The sequence below is a fragment of the Centrocercus urophasianus genome, unplaced genomic scaffold (assembly GCF_019232065.1).
Source record: "Centrocercus urophasianus isolate 14NV4802_14NV808 unplaced genomic scaffold, USGS_Curo_1.0 seq_10, whole genome shotgun sequence".
In the NCBI taxonomy this organism is placed as follows: domain Eukaryota; kingdom Metazoa; phylum Chordata; class Aves; order Galliformes; family Phasianidae; genus Centrocercus; species Centrocercus urophasianus.
The window spans coordinates 82,862,929-82,882,229 of NW_024884142.1; the positions used below are offsets into that span (position 1 = coordinate 82,862,929).

Genomic DNA, 19,301 nt, shown 5'->3' on the forward strand with positions numbered 1-19,301 from the left:
AATTCCAAAACATACATGCCTTCTATTGATTATTCTATTTAGCTTATTTGGAAACACAAGAAAAAAACAACTGAATCAAACAAAAAAGTCTCTTAAGCAATAAAAACTGAACATGTCATACAGGCACAGTCTTAGATGACTTAATGTGAATACTAAAAAAATACAATTTCATGAAATTCATAGCAATCACTCCAAAGCAATGCACACAGATCAGGAGGAAAAAAACAACTGGTTAATACCAGCAGGACCAAATACAGTGTTAGAATAGCTATGTGAAGTGGAAGGAAGGAGGAATGTGGAAGAAAGAAAATGAAAAAAGAAAAGAAATACTTTGAAGGAGGCAGAAATATAGTGCTTACGTGAAGAGAGGAAAGGTGGAATTTCTCCTCCTACAGTTTCTGATCTGGTGAATGATGTTATGTGCAATTAGAGGAAATGCTCACAGGAAAGCAAACAACTACAATTTTAACATAGAGGTCAGGAAAATTACTTGGCTAGAAAACACACAACGCCATAAGCAGTCATCAATATCTGTGGCCCTAACAAGAAGCTGATACCACATGAGACCGTGGTAGGAAGGAAAGCAGTTCTAGTGGCAGAAATGCATTCAAACACTAGTTATTTCTTCCACTGATCTCTTGATGTTCCCTATCTTTATTAATTCAAATATCTGAAAGCTGTATGCAAACCTGATACACCCTGTTCATACTGATACTCACATACTTATGGCTCAGTGTTCAGAAATAACCATGAGTAAAAGCTATTGCTTCTACAGTTTAGATGATTAACTGGAATGGAATAGTGCTCTCTGCTGACCCCAGTAAACAGCTTTAAAGGGGAAATAATTCTCAGACAACGAATAATGACATTTTGTTTTCTTTTCTGACTGTCACAGCAGAGATAAATGAGAACTTCCTCTGAATTCAATTCTTCTCAAAGTATTAACTTTAACACTGGGCTATTAAAATGCATTATACTCTGATAATAAAGGCCTTTTCTGGTCTTCTGCTCAACTTCCAAGGGCAAGCATTATCTGCAATCTAATCAACATCTTTTTCTGTATGCAAAGGTATCACCATGTGTAGTTTACCTCATCAGTCTCTCCAATACTTGCAATTCACCATATGTTTATATATTACATGTACGTGTAATACTAGAAAGTTAGACCTTCCAATCATCCCTTCATCACTGGCTTAATTTTCCAACACAGTATTACCCAGTTGAATAGATTGGATGTCCACCTCTAACTAGAACTTTTGATGAGGTTTCTTCATAGCCTCCTAGCTGTCTAAACTTAAGTTTTGCAAAGGATTCATGATCCCACTGCTATACAAATCTGGCATATTTTGAAATACTCACAAAACACTCAACTTATTAAAGCTAAATTTGTCTCAAACTAAAATTGGCCATGTGCTGGTATAAAAGAAGCATTCTCAGCTGATAAACTTAGTTTTGACTTACAACTAGAGTCTTATGAATTCCTCCTTCAGTTTGAGTGAATACGCCTGTGAGAGAGAATGAGCTCATGGCCAGTTTTTTAGTAAGTGCTCAAAGCAGAGCCTATAAAAGACTCTGGGTTCAGATTTAGTCTCTGCTGAGTTGTGTTTGTATGGCTATGTAAATGAACTTCCACAGGTCTTCCCCCTGCTTGGTGCACATAAGAAGCAGATTAATTACGCTACCCAAATTAGAAGAGGATATCCTGTGTTTTCCACCAACCTTACTTGTTAGATACATAGCACATCTTTAAAACGCTACTGTAATTCATATTTTGGCATATTAACATAAGTCACCTTTCAATCCATTTTATACTAGCACTCCAGGTTGTTATGAACAGCATAGACTAAAGGCTTCAGTTCATTATTCTGTCAGATTTGGTTGTTCAGGGAGCAGTACCCAACAGAGCTCATACATCCAGCCTCTGTGGGCTCAGAATTAAATTTTTACTTCATTCTTCTGTTCTAGGTAATGGTTAAAACAAGAAAGAAAAAACAGCAAAGTAGAGCAGAATAACTAACACAAGTGACTAGGAAAAAACAACAAAGCCAGACACACCAAAACTCTGAGCACTTCCAAAGCAGGGTGTCAGAATTCAATTCTGAGGAAATACTCACTCTGTGCAGATTTTGTTCTGTTTGTAAAACTTATGTCTTGCTGCAAACAATCGTGAGATATATTTAGCATTTTCAAGATCATCCTTTGAATGCAAGGGAAACAAAAGAAAAAAAGAAAAAATGCATATAATCATTCATTTTGTTATTCTTACTAAGAAATAGCAAGGGTTCTACAAATCCAATCATAGTAATGCTTAGTAAGGTCTGTCATGTACAGAATATGCCTGCCAAGAACATGTCTAGTGCCCTCAAGAATGTTTCAGGCATTGAATTACTGAAGTAGTGCGGCATGCCTTCGCATGCTGCCTCTTCACTGCGGGGTCACGATGGAAGGAGAAAAGGACAACAGAAAAAATGGCTGCAAGTTGCTGGCTCAGTCTCTACACTGGCTTGGTTCAGTGAGATGTAGATGATTTTAAGTGCAGAGCAACACTGCACTCCTTGAGTCCCAGCACATGCACGTGTGGGATCTTGTCTGCTGTTCCTGCAGCTTCTTATGCTGCTATTGACATGCCAGTATGACAGGCAGTGTGGCACCATGGATGTTTCACTGAACAAGCACGTCAGTTTTTTTGCAGAGTTCCCAGCATATTATTACTTAAGTGTGCTTAGAATTAGAATTTAAAAGGTTTTTAATAAATATGCTTCATATAAGCAGATTTCTTGATAACGCTGATTAGATCTTTTTCTTACTGTGTGAAAGAGCACATTCTCCTCTTTGTTGATCAGCTCTAGAATAATTGAAGACTTGTTATGTGCAATATTCCCAATGTCATTCCACCTGCAGAGTAAAAAAAATGTGGTAGAGTTTGCCAACACGTACATTCAAGCATTTCACAAATGCATTAAGTATCCCTCAGTCAACATTAGTCTTGCTTTATGGGAAAGCTTTTTCAGTAGCTGTTTGGTGAAGAAACATGGCCAGGATAACAAGGAAATCAAGCTCCGATTCAAGGAGAAATAGATTTTTTCAGTTCTTAACCTGAAGCAGGAAATTTAAAAGCTCTCTTTAAAAACACTGTCTTCAGGAATTGCAACAGAATGTACACTGAAAACGCATTAGCAATAAATACCCTGAACACTAGCATTTTTGTATTGCTTGACTGCAAACAGATGGAATTTTTTGTTTCCTGCAGTGCCATTCCTGCTGTTTTCAACTTTCCTACAGAGACAGTTCTTTCTAAAAAAGGGCAACTTGTCTACATGGTTACATAGGCTACGCATACCATGTTAATGCTCTGTTTAACGTTCACACTTTTTTTTTTTCCAAGTAATTGTCAGGTTACCCAAGATTGGAGTTGTAATCTTCTTACAAATAGCTGACAGACAGACACAACATACACACTGGCACACATTGCATGCAATCCATGGGGATGGAAAGGACTTGTTTGTTCTGTTTGCAGCATGCATTCCTCTTCATGTCATGGCAGGATGCTTGGAGTGCATATTTGCAAGAGTAAGGATCCCAGCACCAGCTACCATTTCTACATTTAAGAAACTTCTTGGTTTTGACACTACATTTTAAGATGTCCTCAGAATGGCACAATTAAAAGAATTATCTAACTTCTTCACGGAATTACACATGTAAAACATCAGCCATATGGAAAAGAGAGACTTGACAATCTCAAAAATAATCATTTAATGCCCTTTTTAGGTCAAAACAAAACAAACAAAGCTAAGCAAAACAACAACAAATAAAAACCAACACCCTTCTTGTTCAAGTCTGCTACAAGCCTTAGTTTATGACTAAAAATGAGTGTACCTCATAAATTAATGTTCAGGTTCACATCCTAACAGCAACAAGGATAGGAAAAATCCACTCCACATTAACACCAACATTAATGGAAACACTCAACAGTAGCAGAGATCTTGCAACACTTTCATACATAACAATTTTTTTTTTTGAGTTACAAAACCCACAAGAGAAGGTCAATAAAAGGCTTTAGTCATTCTTAAAAATCAAAACAGTTGTACAAACATGTAAATGACAGACACACAGATTTCAAAACTGCAGTGAGAAAGTTCAGTTTTTTTAGTGGGATATCTAAATATGGAAACCAGATTTTCAGAAACATTGAGTGCCTAGACTGCCAGCAGTGAGGTTTAACAGATTTGCATTCAGATGCATCAAAGAAGCAGACACAAAGGCAAGAAAAGAAAAAGCATCAAAGCCTTGTAAGTAGAACATGATACATGACAGACAACTACATCTTTCTTGCCATCAAACCTATTCAGGGACATCAGAAATTATTCTTTATCACATCTCTTATGGCCAAGAGGCCAATGCTGAAAACAGTGAGGTGACTACTCCTTAGTGAGAGGATTGGGACTATTGAAGTCACATATTTAAGTAAGGAAGAAAAAAAAACCACACACAGAGCTCTGAAAAGAAGATCACTTTAAATGCTGAAGTCCCTAGCTTTTACCTATAGATCACAGTTGTCCTTCCAATTCTGTTTTTTATGAAGATTCCCATGAAGAAAATACCGAGGTGTATGTCATTTCCATGATTATCCTGCACAAAAAAAGGTATATATTTAGATTAATCAAGAAAGCGGCACAGGCATGCGCAAGAACATGTGCTGAGCTACCAAACAGAAGCCATTCTTAAGGATGAATGTGGGACTAACCTTTGACTAACCTACAGTTTGCTGCTTTACAGGACTCTGATTTTCATTATTTCAAAGCACCTAACACTTAGGTGGATTCATTATGTTGATAAGTGAGAATAGATTAAGGCTAAATGAGCCCAAAGTTCTCCTGTAGGAAACAACAAAGACACCACAAACAGGCATTTGTTATGTAACAGCTCACATACCCTATAACTGTGAGTATAATTATCTAGAATCCTTATGACTCTCAAAAGCAACAGTCCTCATTCACACTCATTATTTCTCCAGTCACCTGATAAAACAGAGAGATTTCAGAATCCAGACCATACCTGGAGATGGAATCCATCTCAAAAACTTTACCCATCACACTTCCTCATTCAAAGTATTCTGTGCATGTCACCCTAAGACGTACTTGTATCTTTATACAGACACAGCCTGCACTGCTTTGCAATTATTGCTTAAATATTCATCTGCATGCATTGTATACCGTCCACTGTTCTTGCAATGCTTTTCAAAAACCATTGACTTTCTGTGTCTACCCATACTTCCCTGCAGGATCCCATATGTGCTTCTGTTGCATTTTACAGTTCTTCTCTTTAAAATGCTTTTTTCTTACTGCTAGAAGAGCTTAATGATGTTGACAAGTTTTTCTACATTTAATTGACAAAACCAACTCTTCGCTAGCTTCACATACAGCAATGGAGTCAAATTGCACATGGCAGAAAGAAGCTTCCAGTAAAGGGGAACTGGCTACAGTGCAAATTAAACCTTGAACAACCCCCTCAGTTTTAACTGCGTGGAGGACTTGTGTGTAGGTGTAAGAAATTAAGGAAAGGGTAAAGTTAAGGCTTAATAAATAGCAACTTAGAAAGATAGGAAAGAGGTCTTAGCCTCCTATCCTGTGAAATAAGACCAGAACTGAGGTTTATTTGCCACAGTCATTCTCCCTCAGGAACATCTCAGCTTCCCAAGGGAGCATGCATGGTAGACAGACCCTGGCACACACAGTCTTTTGTGTCAAAAGGATTTTGGTGGAGGGGAAGTGACAGCAGTAGGATACCCTCATGCTGCAGTCTCCATTCAAACTACCAGAAACCATTTAATCTTCTAGAACGGTGAAACAACTCCCAAGTCTTCCGGATGAACAACGCACACGTGTTACAAAGCTCACTGCATAATTGGATGTAGGGGTTTCTTTCTTATACATGCTAACATACCTTCACAGGGAACAGTTCCTGTCCAAACCCATCAAGGCGTTCCACTTCATTGATGTACATTAGCTCAGCCTCTGCTGCTGTAATGCCACTGCAATTGGAGTAACAACAGCAAATGATTCAATATCACATACACATACATAAAATACATTAGTGAAAAGAATGGCAGATTCATAGACCACTTCAGAGGATGTTTTGGAGATGCTGCCTAGCAATGTACAACAAATTCAACTTCCAGTGATAGGATCACAAACAGTAAGGGGTGGAATTTTACTGTACATTGCTAAGGTAAGGTATAAAACATAGTTCAAACTATAGGAGGAATATACTGAACTGATCCATTGTTCACTGCATCAAATATTTTTCCAGGCTTTATTAAACATCAGGTTGTTGCATTAGACAGTGTCTTTGTGTCTAGTCTTGGATGGCCAATTTGAGCCATCAGCGTCCTGATTTGCATTAACAGCATATAAACTCACTGAAGTTGCTTAAAATGACTTAAAAGTGAAGACCTACATTTTCATATTGGCTGCAACATAGGCAATAATCGAAGTTTTGAGAAGGTTCTCTTTCGTAACAGAAAACAAACCATCTGAAAACTTCTACACACGTGTCTGCACATGCTCCTGTCACAGCTCAGGAATTCAGACAGACTTCAGTTCTCAAAAGCAGGTCAGAATAGATTGTAGGTTGTTCCAAAAGAAGGTCACAATTAATGTTTCTCCTCTTTGCTCCTCCTTAGTACAACTTACAAACAGAAATATAGGAACTAGACACTTAAGAGAAACAGGGACAGAAAGCAGGTGGAATTTGATCTGCCTGCTGAAGTAAGGATAAGTGTTTGTCCTTTGTGAAGCTGAAATTACTCTAAAGAGCACAGCAGGGGGTGGAAATCTTACTTTTCAAATCTGTGAGTTAACCAAGATTGCACAAGCAGCCCTGAGCAAAGACTGAAGAACAAAATCAGGTCTATTCATGGTCAGCTTGGAAGCTAACCCTTTGGTTTGCATCAAAGGCCCAAGCTTACACTGAAACTCAGACTGAGAATGGCCTTCCACTCAGAGATTGGTACTTGTACCTTTAGAACCATTTTTTTTTTTGCTGTGTAATCAGGAATGCTGCATCTTTCATACAGTATTCCAACTACATTTCATATAGATAGATAGAATAGAGCTTTAAATGTAGATTATCAACAAAATATAGATTATTTCCAGTAACACACAGTGTCATTTTTCTAGAGGTTTGAATACCTTTACCATCAGGACACAAAAAGATGACACAAAAGAAGTCTATTTACAAAGGAAGACTTCAGGACTAACATGGAGATTATTGATTAGTGACTGTGTATTTAAATTTTTCTACAAGGAGACTTAAAACTCAACAAGATAAGGTGCATTTTGTCATTTTCATTTACATTATCTTGGGAGGGTATGTATCCCTCCTTCTCTTGAATGAGAGAAAACCTTGAAGAGACCCCCTTGGACCACCCTGTTCAAGTCATGGGGGTCTTTCACAGCCCAGATTTAAATGAAACCAAAAAGAAAAAGAAGTCTAGTACGTAACAAGTAGCTTTACACATGTTCCTTTAACCTGATGGTGGAAATGCTCATTTATTTGGGATGGAATTCCATGGCAAATTTGTGTGCCCAACAGGCAAACACTAATTAAAAATCCAGCTAGATGTAGCATAACAGTAACATGGAGAAAAGTTAGTTACCACTGCAAGGAAAAGGTGGGCAAGAAGGAGAGTACAGGAAGGAGAAGGACAATTGAAAAAAAAAAAGAAGAAGGAAAGCTGAATCTTCACATATCAAGTTCACCTGTGTGTTCGGTGTTCCTGTGCAACCTTTTGAGTCAGTTCCTCCAGGACAGCTTCATCCTGGGTCCAGTCCTATAAAAACATTAAGTAGCATTAAAATCTACTCATCCAAAGAGACAGCATAATGCAGGACAGGAATTCCGATGACATGCTTTAGGGTTGTTTCCTGTTCGTGCTCTTGGAGGCAGTTACAGAGAAGGAGCTTAACACCAACTGCACTGCAAATCCAGGGCACACGTTTGAGCAGGGGTTGCTGAAGACATGCAAGAAAAATATCATGGTCTGAGATGGGTTATTTTGGAGGTAAAATGATACTGTTAAAAAGAGTGCTAAGGTGGGGTTTTTTACTGCAAAAATCAGAACAAACTGCAGAGCATGGATAAGAAATCTTTTCCTGGATAGGGACCAAACAAGCCTTGAAAAGCACTTGGAAGTCTACAAATGAATATATACCTTTCAGAACAGTCCAAAATAATTCACACACCACGCAAACTGAACTTATGGGTATTTCCTGTCCTGCAGGTACTGCCTTCCCCGTTTTAACAGCGATCAAAAACTTTGCTATCTCTTCTACTATGTAATAGAATTCACTTCAAAGTTGTGACACATTTCTGAGTAGAGTTTTTTTCTTCCAAAAATGAGATTATATATAGGGTAGAAAAAAATCTGAAATAATTGGGAGAATCTTAATAAAGGAAGTCTGCTCATAAATTGAAGACAACAAAAAGGAAGCTAAAACTTTTTCTTGCAAAATGTTCTTATTTTTACTTTTAAAAGCCTTAAGACTGCATGTAACGTACTTAAGTACACTGCTTGTTTCTTGCTTAGCGAGGCCCTCCCTCTGATATTTGCTTCTGTCACAAAACTATGTGAGAGTGGTAGCGTGCTAATGAAAAATGGCACTGTACATGCCTATGCACAGCTACACACCTGTGGGGTGTACTGTGTACATAACTTTGTTCTTTTCACTACTGAAGAAATGCCATTTGACACACATTGTAGCCTCACAAGATCAAACAGTAAAAAGGTGGCTGCCCCTCCCTCACGCACCGTCTCTCTTCACTAATGAATTTATGGCAATGTTCTTGTTGGAGGCTCTTAGTGTGCCTGAGATTTGCTGAAATACTCCCACTTGCTTCAGGACTAGTTTATATCTATAGCACTTAGCAACTGTCACCGAATTTGTGGTGAAGTATTTACTGCTGTATTACTCACTCCTCCCCAGCAGGGCAGAGACCAGAAATTAAAGAAGGGAAAGAGATGCCTAGAGAAACAGCTGATTTAAGAGTAGTCTCCTGAAGGCTAAGGAAGCCAATACTTTGCTATTCTTGTCAAATTTGTTAGTAGTAGCATGGATGAATGGCTAGATACCACAAAGTAGTAAGAGGAAAGCTTACCACCATACAGACCACAACAACATAGCAAAGGCAGTTGACTCACAACATAAGTTCTAGGATATTAGCCTAAAAAGTAACTGCTGAACTACATTGAAATGTATCTTGAAATCTCATTTGGAGGCTTAAACTCTCCCCTATTTTTTTTTTTTTTAATAAAAACACCATCAGTATATTGAAAGAACTTTGTAGGTGTAATTTATGAGGTGACAGCTTGACTACACCTTTCTGTCTGTACTTGCAGTCATCATCTTTCCCACTTAAACTACCATACATGCCTTCGTAAGCCATCAACTATATACAAAATCATCAATAACCAATTAATAACAAGAATTCTTGTTGTAACAAGAACGGATGAATAACACCTATTCCTAACAAAGAAGTCTTGCTCCACTAGTCAGGTTAACAGAGGATCCTCAGTGAAAGGTCAATACCAAAGCCCTGATCTAGGTATAAAAGATTCAGATCTCTGCATATTCATTAATTTCTCCTCTTCTTGCTGATCTTCTTTTTCAGGTGACAATCAACTCTGCCTGCTAGCTTGAAATTGCACTTTCACATCGAGATACTGTGTACACATCACCTCTTTGGACTTGAGAATTGACTACCAGCTTACAGCTTACTGCAGTTCCCACGCAGTCAAAAAGTGAAGGTAAATGGGATGAAATGCTTTAATCATTCTCCTTCTGTCTTTCCACTTACTGAAGGAAACCAGCTGCTTAATTTTTAGGCAGTAACAATTCAGGCAGGGGAAGCCCATCTCACTTCCAAATTTTGTTTCTAGCCTGACAGAATTTCAATTTCTTTTATTTTGTGAAGTTTATGCTCAAGCTCTGTGCTCATGGAGTTTCTGAACTAAAACAGCCTTAATCTAACGTGGTGGTGTTTTGTTTCTTTTCTCCTTTCTTTTCTCTTTTTTCCTCCATTTCTTTTAATCCATTCTCCCAGATGGACTCATTGTCATGGGTTACAAGCAGTTGGCCTTTATCACCATAGTTCCCAATGCCATCAGTGACTTAAAACACTTCCCTCAGCATTCAAATCATTTGCTTGTTTCCCATTTAAATTTAAAACAATTTCACAGCACAGTCCCTGGAGAACATTTTGAGAATAGATTCACAGTTCACTTCAGTCTAACAGTCAATTGATGTAAAATCACATTCTCTTGAGCAAAGATTGCATGATTTGTCCTGTGGCACAACCTTATTACATCAGCAGTTTTTATATTCCATTGTTTGGCCATGTCACTAATGCTGCAGTGCAGTTAATATGCAACATTCTAAACAGCTGCAAATTGTTTTTTGATTCAAGAAAGTACACTTTTTTGTTGATATCGACTCTCAGTGGAGACTTAGCAGGAACTGAAAAAGAGCTAAATTTCTATAGCACTTACTCATCCAGCTGCAATCGAGTACATTGCAGAGCAAGGTTTATTTCCGCTATTAATAATTCAGTGCTGGTGCTTTTATTCTGTTATCAACAAAGCCATCTCTGAGGCGTGGAGAAATTAGTCATAAAAGACCACAAGACAGGAGGATAAGGAACTCACCATAGGAAACAAGACATACTCTCGGAGGAAGTCATGAGATTCAAACTGATGATAGTCGCCAAAATCCGCTGGAAAAAACAAGACAATTACTCATTTTAGCACTTTCTACACATATTGAGACCACACTCAGTCTTTGCGCAGATGCTTAACTTCAAGTGGGTGAGTTCTCTGTGAAGCCACAACCCAGAACAAAGATTTCTGTTTGTACTTTAGCTTTTAACACGGAGGTCTGAAAATAAAAGTGCTATTACAAGAGATCAAATAACAGCCAACAAGCAATTTCTCTCTTTTGATCCTTTATATTGTGACCATTTGCAGTGCTTAAACATCAGGAGTGCAAGAGGTTCTTTTCTTACTGTAACCTCAACGAATTAATACTACCATCTGGCAAGACCGCGATACCCCTGTCTCTTTAAAATGGTACATAATTTTGCTTCTCCAATAACCCCAGTCCTAACCAGGCAAAAAGAATTTAGCCTGCCTCTGCTACAATTCTACATAATTGTATGAAAAAATGCTTAATTTTACAGCCTAGGAAGTGAAGATCAGCAAGTCAATTATATTGAAAAAATAATTTAACAGAGTTTCAAAATTGTAGAAAATGCTTCCAAAAGGCTCAGCTACTTAAAAAAATAAAAAGAAGAAGAAAAAAAAAAAGAATATATATCTGTTAAATACACAACAACTTATATCAAAAGAATATCTTGCCGGGAGGTTTCTATTTTATATTAACTGAAGTGGATCAAACGCCATCTACAAGATTCTTATATTATAGAAGGTGGAAATCCCCACCATAAATCATATTAACTAAACATTCTTTCAAAGCTTCCAGACAACTTCATGTATTGCAGGATGCCAAAAATGCAGTTTCATTTTGTTTTCACCTCAGAGTTATGTTTTAACATAAACAGAAAGAAATCAAAATAGACATGAAACAGACTCTGCAAGTTTGAAGAAGTATTTCAAATATCTTTGGTTGCATCATACAAAAAGGACAAAGGGAGTAACACAAGGTCATGAATAAAGCAAATAAGATTAAGTGCAAGATCTTGATGCAATGGCCTTTGAAATATTATAGATTACATTGAAAATTCAGGACAACTACTGCAAAATGGTACAGATTAGCTCCCAAAGTCAGCAAAACCTTCAAGAAACACAGGACCAGACAAACATATTTGGTGCCTATTTATCATTAACTTACATATTGGCAAAGTTTAATTTTCTCATATTACAAGATTTAGAGTAGAATCTTATATTCATCTTTTCCATTATACACAGAACACATCAAGATATAACAGGAAACATTTTTCCTTCAAGCTTTAACCAAGCAATAAAATACTACAACAGAATAACTGCCCTATAAAAATCATATTAATATTACTCTTAATCATAATTGGCATTATTTTTAAGGCACTGCTATTTGACAGTACAATTTCAGAGTACTTCAAAAGAAAAGCAGTTGCTGATACTTTCTCAAACACATTCAAGGAGGCTGGTACAGACAGAACCTAGAGACCTGGGTTTTCATTTTTATCTACTGTTCTCTCCGTGCCAGAAAAGAGCATCATGATTAACACCTTTGATAACTTATTCTTTAAGACAGTTGCAAAGCATCTCAAAAACTACCAACGGCAGCAAGAAGCAGATCATGGCTGCTCTGGCGCTCCTGCAACTACAAAGCTTACTCAAAATGGAAAAATGAAGATTCTTAGCTTTCATTTAGAACTTTCTGAAAGTTCTATATTTTCAGCAGCTCTATTTTAAGAGTCAGATTCTCACATATAAAAATTTTACTAGGGCATGATGCACCACAGAACCTGTAAGTTTCAAGAATCAGACCTTCTCATTTGTTATTATATATATGTACTTGTCCCTGTTCCCTGAGAGGTGCAGTGTTGAGCGCATGATTGTTGGAATTTACTTTGAATTCTCATAGTCATGGATAGATTGAAATATACTTTCTACAAATACAGGGCTTCCTTCTTTACCCATGTACATGCATGATCTCAGTTTTATTGATGTCCTTAGGAGGCTTAGAATAAAAAGCAGTTTATTAATTTATAATTCATGTAAAAATTATGGTCATGTGTTCTTTCATATTGCAGATACTGCTACACAGCAAAATGAGTTTTTAATTAAAGGTAAAATTAAAATTGCTCCTATGCTCTTTGATGTAATTCCACTTTAAACCAGAGAACGCGAAGCAAATTCATTACTGTAAAGTACTTTGTGGCTGGAACTAGAACTGGAGTCTAGTTCAAATTCACCAACATGGCTTTCAGAAAAAAGGAAAGCTGCAGATTGTGATGTGGTCCACCATCCCCTCCCTCAGGGTACAAGCATTTCATCAACACCAGTCCACCCACGCATTTTTAAATATGTAAAAAAAACCTGGCTGTTGTGAATAGGAGTCATACACGGCCCTAGTTAGTACCAGTCAACATCTAGAACAACCCAAAATATCCCAGTTGGAAAATGGCAAGCAGATCACGTCATCTTACCTTGCACTGCTAAAGCAGCTAGTCGAATTCCCTGCTCCAGTGAAGAACGCAATCGGCCATCAAGAATGTCCTTTTTCACTTGTAGGTAATACTGATATCTACAAAGCAGAAAAGAAAACAAACCAGAAGGGCAGTATGTATACACAACTTCTACAGAACAACAGACTACTTAAAGCAAGAAAAACTCGCTACAAACATGTCAGGCAGCTAAACTGCAGTCAGTGCGTGGTTTAAGAAGTTCCACATCATCTGTAAAGTACACACATGTCAGCAAAATAAATCAAAATGATCCCTACATGTGCAATGTTTCCAGGTGTATGAAAAGGAAAATAAGATGTTCTAGTTTGATTTAAATGTTCTAAACCACACAGATGCGGGATATCTGCTGGGACAACCTCTGCTATAAATTCTGTACAAGTTACAGAAGACCATGCATTCTACAAATCACAAAGAGGCTGTTGCATCTCTGTACTGTTTTTTACTCAACTATCACCATTTTGATAGGAAAAAAGGAATGTCAGCAATATATTTTGGTCGACCAGTGTAAATCTGTGGCCCATATAGAAGTGTGTGTGGTTTTTTGTTTTTTTTTTTAATTGGAATCTTCATCTGTAACGTTGACCTAGACACAGTAAAGCAAAACCAATTTCTAATATCACAAACTTGATCAACAACTAATCACAAGGTAAACTACGTTTAGGCACCACTCCAATAAGACCAGTCTGCATGTCCATTCAGTCTCATGCACCCCAACCCTGGACCTGCTGACAGTAACTGATGTGCCTTGCTAACCGCAGTCCACAAAACCCAAAAGTCATCAAATGAAGAAGTGAAGAGGTTTCTTGAGCTGTGACCATACACATCGGTCTGATCCACCCTAACCAGGTTACAAGGCTAGGATGTCCTTTACAGGTCACCGCCCTCTGGTGCAGGCCCTGTCCCTCACCCCCAGCTGCCCTCCCCTGACGCAGCTCCATGCCGTTCCCTCAGCCCTGTCGCTGTCACACAGAGCAGAGCTCAGCGCTGCCCTCCGCTCCCTGTGAGGAGCTGCAGCCGCCATCAGGCCTCCCCTCAGCTCCTCTGCTCTGCGCTGAGCAAACCCAGAGATGACAGTCACTGCTGACACACCTCCAGGCCCCTCGCCATCTTCTTAGTTCTCCATCAGACACTCTTCGTTTTTATGTCCTTCTTAAATTGCAATGCCCAAACCTGCACACAGTACTTGAGGTAAAGTTGAACCAGAACAAAATAGAGAGGGCATCCCCTCAAAACAGAATGGATTTTAAAATAATCGTTTGAACAAAACCAGATCACTCTGTCAGAACTGGATTAAGAAAGAAGTCATACACAAGTATGCTAACCAGCCTCAGAGCCTCTGGCCATGGCAAAGGAATAGCAGTCAAGAAGACTCAGGAAAATAAATGCCTAACTGGACCAGCACACCACATTTGACCTTAAGTTTGAACCTTTGGGAATAGAATATAAACAGTTCTTGTCTTAATGATTTCACGCACTTAAGTCGCCTACCTGGTACCAAGGCAATTCATTTTTCCTCAACGAAGGGCCACTCAAATATCACCCATGTCACAGGAATTGCACTACCTTAACTACACTCAAAAAAATTACCACTTAATTCTGTGCAAGCATTAGAAAAAAAAAAAAACAACCCACATGCTTAAAAACCAGCATAACCCAAGCCATTCTTTGAGGGGTATTAATCAAATACAGCATTTTACACTCTACCTCAGTTAATTCTTCTGTCTGCAATGTGAGATGCAGTAACTTGCCACTAGACAGCACCAACGCTCTGAACAGACCTGTACTCCAGGTAGCAGCACCATTGGCAGCTACAAGCAGTGCAACTCTCTCAGTGAAAGTCCTGTGGATACATTTTAATGTCTGGAAAGTTCCCCTTTGAGTTCACGGATTTTACGTGCACTTAATAAATAATTGTTGGGTTACTCATTTTTAGGTTTCCTCTTCCCTCTCACTTCCCCCAGAGAGGAGTAAGAATAGCATTGTCAAAGAGGAAAGAAAATGTTCATCAGAAGTGCTTAGACATGGCTTTCACAGAGTCATGAAGGTTAAATCTTCGGCCAACTTTGAAATTTGATGGAGAGAGGCAATATAAAATCATACTGCTTCTCAGCATGACACCTGTGCTTCAGCCCCAGGCTTCACACTTGCCTAGCCCAAGAGACAAGTCAGCTTGTTTGGAATTCTTTGCAATGACTAACTCTAAATTCTGAAAACACATGCTTTCATGCAAGCCTGATGTAAACTGCTTTGTCAAGTATATAGGTGAGTAAGTGTTTGCTGAATCTGATCTTAAAGACTGTAATCCTGAAGCATGCTATTTATGGCACTGGTACATATATATGCATGAGTTGCACATTCTAGTCTGGCAGAACAAAAGGAAAATCCTCCATCTTCCTTAAAGCTCTACACAGTTAGAACAATTGCTAAAGCAGACACAAAGTTAAGAGACCACACAAAAATGAAAATAATGTAGAATCCTACGACATCCTAGCTCTATAAAAGTCAAGAGTATCACCAGCTTTCATGAAGCCATGATTCCAATCGCAGTACCCCAAAACCATAGAGAAACCATAGTTTGGGTTATCCAAGTAAGCATCATGAAAAATAGGATGTCAATGCAATTACTGTAGTACCAAATACTGTGACCACAGCTTTCAAAAGGCAAAGTGATGTGCTATACCTGCAATTTTAGACAGTACTTTAGAAAAATGTTTTAAGAAATCACTTAGCACTTTATGGAAAAGATGCCCATTTGAAGGTGTGCAAACTTGTATCTGATACCAGGTCATGCTCAAAAAATCTTAACAGCATTATTCTACAATATTATGGTACAGCATTGCATTTACTAACACTGTAGTAGAACAAAACACAAGGATTTGTTACTAATAGACTGGAGTCACATAAGGCATGAACTGGAGTCACTAATTCCAATGTCCAGGAAGAGGTGGAGCTGAGCTGTCACTGAATGCCCTGAAGGAAGCTCTGCTCAAAGGCTATAATAGCTCGAGGAGCTGCAGATTCATGGCTCAGTTGTTCTGCAAAACTGTGGCCAGGCTTTCTGCCCAGTCAACAGGGAACAGAAATTGGCCCATATTCTATCTAGGATTCGAAGCTCTTTCATCTGAAATTATGTTAAACATTGTTATTATGTCACTCTGCTATAGCTGAGAATGCTCTTTGTTTAGGTTGCTAAAGTATATCTATAATTTGAAGGCAATTAAACATTTTAAAAATGATTCGGCTATACATTCACTGAGGAAAGCTGTTCCAGAACAGCACATAAAAACATGCATTTCATAAGCCTCTTATTAAGTGGTTTAGCAAAGAAAGCACATGGAAACTGAACAAAAGAAAAGTTTGCAAACTTTACCCCCAAATAATAAAAAGCAAGAAATTCAAAACTAAAACTTACAAAGCTTTACACACAAAATCAGTCTGGGATACCAGAGGAGCACAGAGAAGAAGAGAGACCACCACAGCCATGTGGACTGACAGCTGAAATCTCTCACCCTCATTTTTGGGTTAGCAGTTTTTAGCAGAGCCTTTGGGTGCTCAGTACAATGAAGGCTACTACAGTTTGCCAGCCTGTAGCTATTTCCAAAGGGAATGGGAGTGGACAACAAGTCTGAACAAAGCCATAATTATAAGGGTATCATTTCCCACAACTCTATTTAACCATCATAGAATACATGAAGAGTACATTTGCATCTATTGCACTGAAAAGCACACTTTTTCTGAAGTAAACTGGACAGTTATGAGAACATTTGTATTCCCGAATCAACATCTGCATTTTAGCAGTACATAATGCGTCAGAGGGTTAAAAACCCTAGAAGCAGGAGATAAGGGTAACGTTTTGAAATGCAATTACAATACCCACATTCTGACTCAGCTGCAACTGTGTAAACCTATGGAAACTCCATCTGCCTGTACAATTCCGCATAGACCTCCCAAGACCAAGTTTCCTGTTCTGCTCTCACTTAAAAAAGAACATGGGTATCCATAGAGTGTCACTGACTTTTCCCTGTACTGCTCAATCACAACTGATTACCCAATATATCCTGTCTGCTGCTCTTCTAAATATGGTGAAAGTAACTCAGCTTTTTGGATTTACACTCTCTTCAATAAGGAATATTTCTCAATACAGTCAGACGTGCAGAACCTGGCCCAATCAACACTGGCAGTCAGATCTGCATGGAGATATTTAAGGGTGGTCTAAAAAAGCAAGAGTATGGGTTAATTTTGCAGAGTCATTGTTGGTGCACTTTATCTTCAGTTTTCCTATTATTAACTTCTACAAAGAACCACCGGGTAAATATTCCATCAATAACTACCCATTATCACACCTACCAAGCAGTATCCAACTCTGACAGAAAACACACAAAAACAGGATGAAAAATGCTTATTGACCGAGGGTTTTAAAATCCACCTACTTCATACACATACATATATTTATATAAAAAGATGACAGGCTAGAGACAAGAAGGATTAGTACTGTTTAAATGCTGTACTGATCAGTCTAGATCTTTGCTATCATTCTCTGCTTTTATTTTCTATACTTCAGGGACAGGAAGGATTTGGGAAATGCACAATGTCTCTTGAACAGCATCAAAGACTTTTCAAATTTTGTTTTTAATCAGTCAGTATGTTTTCCTGGAAGCTTCAAGTCAGCATGAACAAATTTGTCTGTTTCAATACCAGCAACTCTTTATCATGAGTACATGTTCAAATGCACACAAGCACCAGAAAACATTAGTTATCCAAGGGGTACAATTCCTTTAAAATTGTTTCTAATGATGCAATTACTGGCTTGACTTTTTTTTTAATAACTCATTAGGTACCATTTAGGCACCAAGCCTATCTCTTGGGTAACTGCACAGCTATGTAACTCAACTTCAATGCTGGAAAAAAGAAAGAACTGCTTTACTGTTTCATACGTCCAAAATAAAGTCTTCAAGACTCAAAGGAGAGCTAGATTGGCCTGCAAGTGATTCAGCTCTCTTTGAACCTTAAAAATAAAATAAAATGGAAATAATAAAAAAAAAAACCACTATCAGAGAACAAGATGATCTTCAAGAATTAGAGACACAATAAAATTCTCATTGAATCACAACAACAGCCTGACACAGGTTATTTAGGTTTACCTCAGAATGGTAATATTCTTCTGAACAGAGACTATGCGTACAGTTATGCAATTATCTGCCCACAGGGGAAGCAATTTCTCATGAACAGAGGACTTTTATCATGAACTAGAATTATTTTAAGCATTAGCTTTGATATTTGTGAGTTTCTTATTCTTTTTACTCCTTAAAATGTGCCATGATCTTGGCTTAAGTAGCAACAGGATTCCATAGAAAAGTACATGCTACGTTTTTAAAGAAATTCATTATTTTAAGCATGTGGTCTTTCAAACTTTCTCAGCCTCTGAGCTGGATGAGTCAGATTACAGCTATTCAATGTGGGAGCAAAGGAACTATTCGATAAAGACAAAAAATATTGTTTTTATTTATTACACGTTTGAGAAAATGATAATATTTAACTCTTCCTGGTTGCTTATCTGAGAAAAACATGCTTTAAATAGAATTAGCCTTATTTCATGAATAGAATCTGAAACACGTGGCTGGTGAAGTAACTCAGACAGGAAACCAAGGAAGATTTGGCAGAGTTAGATTTTGTTCCTAAGTCTCAGTCGAGAATGCTGCATACTGGATATTGCTTATTTGATGCGAGTCGCTTGATATTGCAACAAAATTTACTCCAAAATCAAGCTGCATTTTTAATGGCAATAAAGAAAGGTAGGTAGATAAGGTTGGTCTCTTCAGATACAATCTTTAGAATATTGGCAAAGTTGGTGTTTTGATTTCTGGGCTTGAGCATGCTGAAACACATTTGGAAGTAAAGATTCCATCAGCACATCTTAATCTCAAGGCATTTTAGAAAAAGTTGTACATACATTGATGATGTCATTGACAGTAATGCAGTGCTACCGTCTTGTCTTTGCCTTTCTAAAAAACTTAGATGATGCTGATAAACACCATCCCTAGCTTGCTCCTCTGCAATTT

At 38.0% G+C, this 19,301-nt stretch overlaps 1 protein-coding gene across 1 annotated transcript in view; it reads right to left on the bottom strand.

The window, feature by feature from the left end:
• The window catches only part of PTPN14 (protein tyrosine phosphatase non-receptor type 14), a 107,203-nt gene that overhangs the window by 28,066 nt on the left and 59,836 nt on the right, over positions 1-19,301 (bottom strand). The window contains exons 4-10 of the mRNA XM_042809174.1: positions 13,204-13,301; positions 10,703-10,770; positions 7,761-7,831; positions 5,944-6,031; positions 4,541-4,629; positions 2,808-2,895; positions 2,115-2,197 (exon numbers count right to left, since the gene is read on the bottom strand). Coding sequence (XP_042665108.1) covers positions 2,115-2,197; positions 2,808-2,895; positions 4,541-4,629; positions 5,944-6,031; positions 7,761-7,831; positions 10,703-10,770; positions 13,204-13,301 — 585 coding nt within the window. The remainder of the gene's footprint in view (positions 1-2,114; positions 2,198-2,807; positions 2,896-4,540; positions 4,630-5,943; positions 6,032-7,760; positions 7,832-10,702; positions 10,771-13,203; positions 13,302-19,301) is intronic.